The following is an 11,422-nucleotide window of genomic DNA, read 5'->3' as shown; positions in this document are numbered from 1 at the left end:
TTCCGACTCGCTCGTTTCTTCTTGTTCGGTTTTGGTTCGTTTTGCCAAGTTTCTAGGGATATATGATGTTCCTCTAATACGAGCCGTCGTTATCCACATTGTTTTAGAAAAACCTGGTGGTTTAGAGGTTCCCGGGTCATTGTTACAACTTAAGGACTTCGGGGGTTGACGATACATATAAAGTTCATCGGGGTTGGAATTAGATTTCTCTATTTTTATGCCCTTTCCCTTATTATTTTCTTTTGCCTTTTTAAATTCAGTTGGGGTAATTTCTATAACATCATCGGAATTCTCGTCGGAATCCGATTCATCGGAGAATTGGTAATCCTCCCAATATTTTGCTTCCTTGGCGGAAACACCATTGACCATAATTAACCTTGGTTGGTTGGTTGAGGATTCTCTTTTACTTAACCGTTTTATTATTTTCCCCACCGGTTCTATTTCTTCTTCCGGTTCCGATTCTTCTTCCGGTTCCGATTCTTCTTCCGGTTCTGACTCTTCTTCCGGTTCCTCTTCGGGAATTTGTGAATCAGTCCACGAATCATTCCAATTTACATTTGACTCTTCATTATTATTAGGTGAGTCAATGGGACTTGTTCTAGAGGTAGACATCTATCACATAATATCAAACACAATAAGAGATTAATATATCACATAATATTCATATGTTAATATATATAGTTTCCAACAAAAATGTTAAGCAATCATTTTTAAAGAAAACACGGTCGAAGTCCAGACTTACTAATGCATCCTAACAAACTCGATAAGACACACTAATGCAAATTTTCTGGTTCTCTAAGACCAACGCTCGGATAACAACTGAAATGTCCCGTTCTTATTGATTAAAAACGTTCCATATTAATTGATTTCGTTGCGAGGTTTTGACCTCTATATGAGACGTTTTTCAAAGACTGCATTCATTTTAAAACAAACCATAACCTTTATTTCATCAATAAAGGTTTAAAAAGCTTTACGTAGATTATCAAATAATGATAATCTAAAATATCCTGTTTACACACGACCATTACATAATGGTTTACAATACAAATATGTTACAACAAAATAAGTTTCTTGAATGCAGTTTTTACACAATATCATACAAGCATGGACTCCAAATCTCGTCCTTATTTAAGTATGCGACAGCGGAAGCTCTTAATAATCACCTGAGAATAAACATGCTTAAAACGTCAACAAAAATGTTGGTGAGTTATAGGTTTAACCTATATATATCAAATCATAATAATAGACCACAAGATTTCATATTTCAATACACATCCCATACATAGAGATAAAAATCATTCATATGGTGAACACCTGGTAACCGACATTAACAAGATGCATATATAAGAATATCCCCATCATTCCGGGACACCCTTCGGATATGATATAAATTTCGAAGTACTAAAGCATCCGGTACTTTGGATGAGGTTTGTTAGGCCCAATAGATCTATCTTTAGGATTCGCGTCAATTAGGGTGTCTGTTCCCTAATTCTTAGATTACCAGACTTAATATTTCGATAATTCAACCATAGAATGTAGTTTCACGTACTTGTGTCTATTTTGTAAATCATTTATAAAACCTGCATGTATTCTCATCCCAAAAATATTAGATTTTAAAAGTGGGACTATAACTCACTTTCACAGATTTTTACTTCATCGGGAAGTAAGACTTGGCCACTGGTTGATTCACGAATCTATAACAATATATACATATATATCAAAGTATGTTCAAAATATATTTACAACACTTTTAATATATTTTGATGTTTTAAGTTTATTAAGTCAGCTGTCCTCGTTAGTAACCTACAACTAGTTGTCCACAGTTAGATGTACAGAAATAAATCGATAAATATTATCTTGAATCAATCCATGACCCAGTGTATACGTATCTCAGTATTGATCACAACTCAAACTATATATATTTTGGAATCAACCTCAACCCTGTATAGCTAACTCCAACATTCACATATAGAGTGTCTATGGTTGTTCCGAAATATATATAGATGTGTCGACATGATAGGTCGAAATATTGTATACGTGTCTATGGTATCTCAAGATTACATAATATACAATACAAGTTTATTAAGTTATGGTTGGAATAGATTTGTTACCAATTTTCACGTAGCTAAAATGAGAAAAATTATCCAATCTTGTTTTACCCATAACTTCTTCATTTTAAATCCGTTTTGAGTGAATCAAATTGCTATGGTTTCATATTGAACTCTATTTTATGAATCTAAACAGAAAAAGTATAGGTTTATAGTCGGAAAAATAAGTTACAAGTCGTTTTTGTAAAGGTAGTCATTTCAGTCGAAAGAACGATGTCTAGATGACCATTTTAGAAAACATACTTCCACTTTGAGTTTAACCATAATTTTTGGATATAGTTTCATGTTCATAATAAAAATCATTTTCTCAGAATAACAACTTTTAAATCAAAGTTTATCATAGTTTTTAATTAACTAACCCAAAACAGCCCGCGGTGTTACTACGACGGCGTAAATCCGGTTTTACGGTGTTTTTCGTGTTTCCAGATTTTAAATCATTAAGTTAGCATATCATATAGATATAGAACATGTGTTTAGTTGATTTTAAAAGTCAAGTTAGAAGGATTAACTTTTGTTTGCGAACAAGTTTAGAATTAACTAAACTATGTTCTAGTGATTACAAGTTTAAACCTTCGAATAAGATAGCTTTATATGTATGAATCGAATAATGTTATGAACATCATTACTACCTTAAGTTCCTTGGATAAACCTACTGGAAAAGAGAAAAATGGATCTAGCTTCAACGGATCCTTGGATGGCTCGAAGTTCTTGAAGCAGAATCATGACACGAAAACAAGTTCAAGTAAGATCATCACTTGAAATAAGATTGTTATATTTATAGAAATTGAACCAAAGTTTGAATATGATTATTACTTTGTATTAGAATGATAACCTACTGTAAGAAACAAAGATTTCTTGAGGTTGGATGATCACCTTACAAGATTGGAAGTGAGCTAGCAAACTTGAAAGTATTCTTGATTTTATGTAACTAGAACTTGTAGAATATATGAAGAACACTTAGAACTTGAAGATAGAACTTGAGAGAGATCAATTAGATGAAGAAAATTGAAGAATGAAAGTGTTTGTAGGTGTTTTTGGTCGTTGGTGTATGGATTAGATATAAAGGATATGTAATTTTGTTTTCATGTAAATAAGTCATGAATGATTACTCATATTTTTGTAATTTTATGAGATATTTCATGCTAGTTGCCAAATGATGGTTCCCACATGTGTTAGGTGACTCACATGGGCTGCTAAGAGCTGATCATTGGAGTGTATATACCAATAGTACATACATCTAAAAGCTGTGTATTGTACGAGTACGAATACGGGTGCATACGAGTAGAATTGTTGATGAAACTGAACGAGGATGTAATTGTAAGCATTTTTGTTAAGTAGAAGTATTTTGATAAGTGTATTGAAGTCTTTCAAAAGTGTATAAATACATATTAAAACACTACATGTATATACATTTTAACTGAGTCGTTAAGTCATCGTTAGTCGTTACATGTAAGTGTTGTTTTGAAACCTTTAGGTTAACGATCTTGTTAAATGTTGTTAACCCAATGTTTATAATATCAAATGAGATTTTAAATTATTATATTATCATGATATTATCATGTATGAATATCTCTTAATATGATATATATACATTAAATGTCTTTACAACGATAATCGTTACATATATGTCTCGTTTAAAAATCATTAAGTTAGTAGTCTTGTTTTTACATATGTAGTTCATTGTTAATATACTTAATGATATGTTTACTTATCATATTATCATGTTAACTATATATATATATATCCATATATATGTCATCATATAGTTTTTACAAGTTTTAACGTTCGTGAATCACCGGTCAACTTGGGTGGTCAATTGTCTATATGAAACATATTTCAATTAATCAAGTCTTAACAAGTTTGATTGCTTAACATGTTGGAAACATTTAATCATGTAAATATCAATCTCAATTAATATATATAAACATGGAAAAGTTCGGGTCAATACAGAGTTAACATTCCGTTAAAGGGATTTTTGACGGGGTGTTACAATTATGTTTACTAATCTTAACTTAGTAGAATTAGAACTACTGTTTTGATAAACAAATGAAATACTCAAATATATATATATATATATATATATATATATATATATATATATATATATATATATATATATATATATATATATATATATATAACACATAATATAACAAAATTTAATATTTTTATATACAAAAATGAACATATAAAAACATATATATATATATATATATATATATATATATATATATATATATATATATATATATATATATATATATATATATATATATATATATATATATATATATATATATATATATTAGTAACATAAAAAGGATATATTAATAAATATACAAATGATATCGGTTCGTGAATCCGAGACCAACCCTGCATTGTTCAGTTGTTCAATGTCTTCATATGTATTTTTACTATAAAATACAGTATGGTGAGTTCATTTGATTCCCTTGTACTCTTTACATTTTTGGGACTGAGAATACATGCACTACTTTTACAACTGCTTTATTAAATGCTTTTGAAATACATTTTGAACTGCGAATACATGAAATGCTTTTATAAATGTTTGACGAGATAGACACAAGCAAAATATTCCTCGAATGAATTATGTGGACGTGATAATTGCCACCATTGAATTATGTGGACGTGATAATTGCCACAATTGATATGAATATTTTTCCCCTTATTATTATTGCTTGGTAACCTAAGAATTAGGGAACATCACTAATTTTGAGAATTAGTGCACGCCTAATTGACGCGAATCCTAAAGGTAGCTACCGGGTTTAACACCCCCACCCAGAATGTTCACTAGACGGAAGGGCTAGTGGGCGTGGTGTTTAGTACTTCGAAGTTTATATGATTATTATACAGACGAGATGTTCTGTTTTGGGGATATTATTTATGCGCATTATATGTTAAGGTCGGTTAACAAGCCAAGCTATGAATACAATGAAAAGTGAATGTTATGTATCGAAAGAATGATTTTATACACAGGTTATGTGTATGATATTTTTGTGCACATGATATGTGTACGGTTACTAAGATTTATGAAAGATGATTTCGTACACGAGAAAGGTGTATTGTATTTAAAAGATATCGCATGTACATTACATGTGGGTATAGGATTCGGGCCCATTTGTACCATGCAGGATTTAAATCTTGTGGTCTATCAAAATGATGAATTTTATTGTTTTATGATAAACCTATGAACTCACCAACCTTTTGGTTAACATTTGAAAGCATGTTTATTCTCAGGTATGAAAGAAATCTTCCGCTGTGCATTTGCTCATTTTAGAGATATTACTTGGAGTCATTCATGACATATTTCAAAAGATGCTGCATTCGAGTCGTCGAGTTCATCAAGATTATTACTAAGTCAATTATAGTTGGTTATATTATGAAATGGTATGCATGCCGTCAACTGTCGATGTAATGAAAGTTTGTCTTTTAAAAACGAATGCAATGTTTGTAGAATGTATCATATAAAGGTCAAGTACCTCGCGATGTAACCAAATGTAATGTATTCGTCCAGATGGATTACGACGGGTCGTTATAGCTGTCTTGTTTAACATGTATTGCTATTTGATGTTTATGTAGTACTACTTTTTTTAAATATTGCTATTTGATTTTTCTACTCATCTTAATCTATGGGTGATGATATGTACACAACCATTTTTATATGTACACAACCAATCATGTTTTAGAGCGTTGTATTATACAACACTTTAAAGCATAATTGGTTGTGTACATATAAAAGTGGTTGTGTACATATCACTCCCTTCATTTTATTATTTTTTAAAAGTATCGAATCGACCTACTAAGGGCTTTTTTTTTCGACTCGCTCGGGGCATTAAAAATGTCAGGACCGGCCCTGATTACCAGAGTCCGAGAATTGTCCTTTAGCAACTTCATTCCAACCCTAATTTAACCGACAGCTTCAACCTTCAATTAATAAAAAGTATTACAGCTTCAACTAATTTAACACCAAAATACAAAAATTATATGGTTGTATGTCAAACTTTTATTGTTTTTGTTAACTTTAAGGGTGAATAAGCATATGATGAGAACACGAAAACTTAACTAACCTTATGAGTTATAATCGTGCTTAATTAGCTTCCCAAGTGATCACCTTTAAACATTATAGTTGTATGATATTTCATTCACCACACAATTCTTCGTAACTTGCAAATACTTATTAATTTAAGTTTACATGAACACGGTAAAAATTCAATAGAAAGAAAAACAAATGATCAGCTCGAAATCAGAAGCAAAACCTTAATAAAATGATTAATAAGAAGCATCAAAGCTACAACCAAAGATATATATATAATCCAAACAAGAAAAGGAACAAGAACACAATAAGTCAAACTTAAGCTTGACCATACAAAGCATGAGTTTACCTTGGCCAGCAAGAAGTAGTAAAAGAAACTGCAAAAAAATATGTACATGAATTTTAACCATGACAATTATATCATAAATTCTATTACTGGCTTCATTAAAATCAGATAGAGAAGCCCTGAAACCACAAATTAAAATCATAATAATCAAAATCAGTAATAGAATATGAAATGAGTAACAGCCAATCTGAGAAAAATTTGATAACACGTTACTAATAGACGCGGCTGGCTAAACCATAATCCAATTGAAATTTAACAACAGTAACAAAAATGGTTGTACATAGGGAGATTCATTATCATCAAACTCGAACAACAAATTTCTAACACATAATGACCATTACAAAACAAACATTTTGTCTGTTGATTTTATCACCTACCGTCAATCGAAACTTCCCGCTAAAAAATTCTGTACAGTATTACCAATGCTGATAGAACTCCACCCTGCAGTCTTAACAATACCTGAATCATTCATCTTTGCTCTCCAGCAATTCGCTTCATCCCAACAGTCACAAGAAGCATACAAATTAGATACCATCATATAATCCCCATCGTTTAACCCGTCTTCATCTTTATTCGATAGAAGTATATTCACAACCTTCTCTCCTATTTCAAGATCCCTATAATTCACACAAGCACTAAGCAATGCACCCAACACAGACTTTTCTGGCCTAAATGGCATCGTATCAATGATCATGTAAGCACTTTCAAGTAACCCGGCTCGTCCGAGAAGATCAACAAAGCACCCATAATGTTCCGTTTTACGAGTCACGCCATATTTAATTTCCATGGAATTAAAAAGGTTTTGACCCTCTTCTATCAGCCCCGAATGGCTACATGCACTAAGCAAAGCTATAAATGTTACATCATCATGTTTTGTTGTTAGACGCATTTCATCAAACACTTTAAGGGCATTAGTACCATAACCGTGAAGAGCAAGTCCAGATAAGAGTGCATTCCAACAGAAAACGTCTCGCACTTTAGACTTGTAAAACACATATAAAAAGCTCTCTACGCATCCACATTTGGCGTACATGTCTATTAGGGCAGTTATTACATGTTTACTCGAGACGAGTCCTAAATATAAAGCGTAAATGTGAATTTCGCGACCTTTTTCTAGCAACCCTAATCCAGAACAAGCAGATAAGGCTGTGGTTACCGTAAGATAATCCGGATGTACATTATTCTCCGCTTTCATCCTTTCAAAAAGTACAATAACTTGGTCAAATAACTTTAGATTCAAATACGATCCAAGTAACGTGTTCCATGAAATGACATTCCGTTCAGGCATTTCATCAAACACCTTACGTGCTTCATCCATATCCCCATAATTAACACATGCCAGAATCATAGAGTTGCATGAGATTATATTTCGTTCAGGCATTTCAATAAACAATGCTCTGGCCGAGTCCATATTACCCGTATTTGCATACCCTGATAACATGATATTAAAAGTAAAAATATCTTTTTTAGGCACAAATTGAAATACTTGGATAGCAGCATCCATATTCCGAGATGAAACGTATGCATCCAACATTGAATTCCATGCAACTGTATCCTTTACTTGCATTGATTCAAAAACCTTACGAGCATCATGAATTGATTTAATAGATGAGTACATGTTAAGAAGACAAGTTTGAACTAACATATGGTTGTGAAATGGTGACTTAGCTATTTGGGCATGGAGGGCTAACCCGATTCGAGGACACGAAACTGCTTTGAGTAAGACAGGGTATGTAAAGTTATCTGGAGTGAATGATTGTTGCAGCTGTTGGTATGAATGAAATGCAGATTTAGTGTCACCATCAATAACTTGTTTCTTGATGATTTTGTTCCATGTTTTAAGGTCAATCGGGTCAACAGAGCATTGCAAATGGAGAGCCATTCATTCATTAGTCTAATAATGTAATCGAGCAACTATGTGAAGCTGTAAATATAGAACTCAACAACGGATTCTCCTTCAAGATAAACGATGTAGAATGAATGATGATTTTAATATGTTTTCCTTCCGATTTTTTATTTTTTTTTTCATCCAAATTTAAAAACATTTGAGTTCCTTTTATCTCTTCCTTAGTGGGTGAGCAAAACCAAACTAATCGACTTAACTTATTAACCGATAAAACCTGATAAAACCGAATCAAATTAATCGTATCGAACATATAAGATATGTTTAACACTTATGAATTGAATTAAAGTTTGCGAAGCGTTTATGAAAATGAAAATACCTGCACCAATTTATTTGCACTACCAAATTATCTTTGAACAAAATCATTAAACTTGTACGGTTAATATGTTTCAATTTTAGTCATGATGTACCATTGACAAATCACATAAAAAAGTGAAACAATCAATTAAATTCATGCACTTAAATTGTTCCGAATTTTGTTCCATTGCTTGTGGAAAACTCTGTAACGTATTTTGCTTGTGGGTATGGAATGTCCTACTCTTGCCCGAATATTCCGATCAAACGATCCATATTCATGAACGTATTTTACTTGTGGGTAACTAAAGCTATACATCAGGTCAACGCTGGTCAACAAGTCAACAGCCTAGTCACCTCCAGTCAATACAATCGAAGGAGCAAGCATCTAATCAAATGCAGCCATATTTAAGTTATTAATACTGTTAGAATTAGTTAGGCTGAGTGGTTAGTTAGGCTGGGTTGTTAAAGTTAGTTAATGGTAGTTTAGCCTATTTTGTCTTTTCTGTAGATAGCCAAGTATATATACAGCTCTTTGTATTCTATTTTACTGTAACTTCACAATATAAATGAAATACCATAGTTTGATTCATTAAATTGTTCATGGTATCAGAGCGGAGAAGACGATCTATGTGACAAATTCAATCGATTAGATTGATCAAATTCATCACTCAAATCATCTCATTCCCCACAATATATCAAATCACAAATCTCATCTCTCACAATTCCAAAATTGAATTAGGGAAATTTGACCTAATTTGAAATGGCGAACAATTCGACTGAAGCATCAACAGGAGATGATTTCAATTCACCAAATCATCCACTCTTCTTACATCAACAGGATCATCCTGGTCTGATTCTCATTTCGAAGAAACTTACAGGATCAGATAACTATAGCACATGGAGGCGATCGATGATGATCGCACTTAATGCTAAAAACAAGACGAAGCTCATCAATGGTGAATTCGAAGAACCTGATGCAAACTCAAGAGCAAGAGCACTTTGGGAGAGGAACAACGATATGATCATATCGTGGATCCTTAACACAATCTCAGATCAAATTGGTAATTCATTGAATTTTGTTAGCACAACGAAAGATATCTGGAATAAACTACAGGAACACTATGCTCAATTAGATGGACATAGGATCTACCAATTAGCTCATGAAATTGCTCAATTGAAACAAACAAACTGCACAATTGAGGTTTACTACCATCAATTAAAAGGCTATTGGGATGAAGTTGATGCATTAGAATCACCATACGTTTGCACATGTCCATGTACCTGTGAAAATGGGAGACTAAATGGAGAAAGAGACCAAAGGAAACGATTGATGCAATTTCTCATGGGCTTAGATGAGTGCTATGCTAATGTCAGAGGACAAATACTCCTTATGCAACCACTTCCTACTGTTGCAAAGGCTTATGGCATAATAAGGCAAGAAGAACGACAAAGGGATCATTCTACTGTCACAGCTTCCATTTCTGCAACTCTGGCAATGCAATCGAATAGTAGAAGCTATAACAATAACACATCTAAATGGAGCTCAGTCAAAACAAACACAAACAACACACCTTATGAGAGAAAGAGCAAATTCAAGAAAGGAGTTATATGTGGAAATTGTGGTTTTGAAGGGCATATAAAGGAAGAGTGCTACAAATTGGTTGGATACCCTGCAGGTCATCCACTTCATGATAAATACAAGCCTCCAACCAAGACTCCTCCACACACTGCTGCACAGTCATACTCTGCACATCCATTATACCCTGCACAATCATCAAAGAATGTCAACATGGTAATTGGGAACAACAATGACAACAACTCAGAGAATGCTATGATTGCCAGAATGGATCAGCTCCAAAATCAACTTAACCAAGTGTTACTAATGATGCAGTCATCAAAACAAGACTCTGAAACTGGTATGAACTATAACACCACAGGTACTCACAGAATCATAGCTTCTCATCTAACTGCACAGAAATATAGATTCATTGCTTCTGTTATTTTACATTTGAAAGATGCTTGGGTGGTTGATAGTGGTGCTACTGACCATGTCTCAACCTCACTTTCCTGCTTGAATAATGTCTATACCTGCATAAAACCAATCTATGTTACCCTACCAAATGGCTTAAACACTCAAGTCACTAAATGTGGCACTGTCACAATCAATTCTAACATCACACTTTATGATGTTCTCTACATACCAAGTTTTTCATATAATCTTATCTCTGTTAGTAAACTAGGATCACATCATTTACCACTTTCTGTGCTATTCACTCCCATATCATGTCATTTTCAAGACCACAACAAGAGGATTGCTCATGGCACCGTCTTTAATGGTCTATATGTGATTTAACAAGACAGACCACATCAAGTCAACACACTCCATCATTCTGACAACTCCACCACACAAGCTTCTGCTGATGCTACCAAGTGGCATTATAGATTAGGTCATTCATCATACCATGTACTAAAACACATCAAGTCAATACCATCTATAAGAAAGTGTAACCATCAATCAAACTTCTGTAATGTTTGCTTACTTTCTAAACAACATGCATTACCATTTGCCTTAAGTAATTCTCATGCTTTGTCTCTTTTTGAACTTATTCATGTGGACATATGGGGTCCATACAGACACCCTACAATAAATAATTGCAAGTATTTTTTAACCATAGTGGATGATCATTCAAGGGCTATATGGACTTACATCCTACCAA

At 33.1% G+C, this 11,422-nt stretch overlaps 2 protein-coding genes across 2 annotated transcripts; one reads left to right on the top strand and one right to left on the bottom strand.

Annotated features, from left to right (window-relative positions):
- Positions 1 to 6,884: 6,884 nt before the first annotated feature.
- On the bottom strand, positions 6,885 to 8,387 carry LOC139868436 (pentatricopeptide repeat-containing protein At3g29230-like). Its single transcript, XM_071856767.1, has one exon. The coding sequence runs from the start codon at positions 8,385 to 8,387 to the stop codon at positions 6,885 to 6,887; it is 1,503 nt and encodes a 500-aa protein (XP_071712868.1).
- A 1,078-nt stretch (positions 8,388 to 9,465) lies between these two features.
- LOC139868434 (uncharacterized) lies at positions 9,466 to 11,058 on the top strand. The gene has a single exon (XM_071856766.1). It carries the CDS (start codon positions 9,466 to 9,468, stop codon positions 11,056 to 11,058), a length of 1,593 nt encoding a protein of 530 aa, XP_071712867.1.
- Positions 11,059 to 11,422: the final 364 nt, after the last annotated feature.

The sequence above is a fragment of the Rutidosis leptorrhynchoides genome, chromosome 9 (genome assembly GCF_046630445.1).
Source record: "Rutidosis leptorrhynchoides isolate AG116_Rl617_1_P2 chromosome 9, CSIRO_AGI_Rlap_v1, whole genome shotgun sequence".
Lineage (NCBI taxonomy): Eukaryota > Viridiplantae > Streptophyta > Magnoliopsida > Asterales > Asteraceae > Rutidosis > Rutidosis leptorrhynchoides.
Note: the sequence above shows the minus strand (reverse complement) of the source record. Positions and strands in the feature narration are given on the sequence as shown.

Bases quoted from the DNA above. Each gene is read 5' to 3' on its own strand.
- LOC139868434 (XM_071856766.1), top strand. From the start codon at position 9,466: ATGGCGAACAATTCGACTGAAGCATCAACAGGAGATGATTTCAATTCA.
- LOC139868436 (XM_071856767.1), bottom strand. From the start codon at position 8,387: ATGGCTCTCCATTTGCAATGCTCTGTTGACCCGATTGACCTTAAAACA.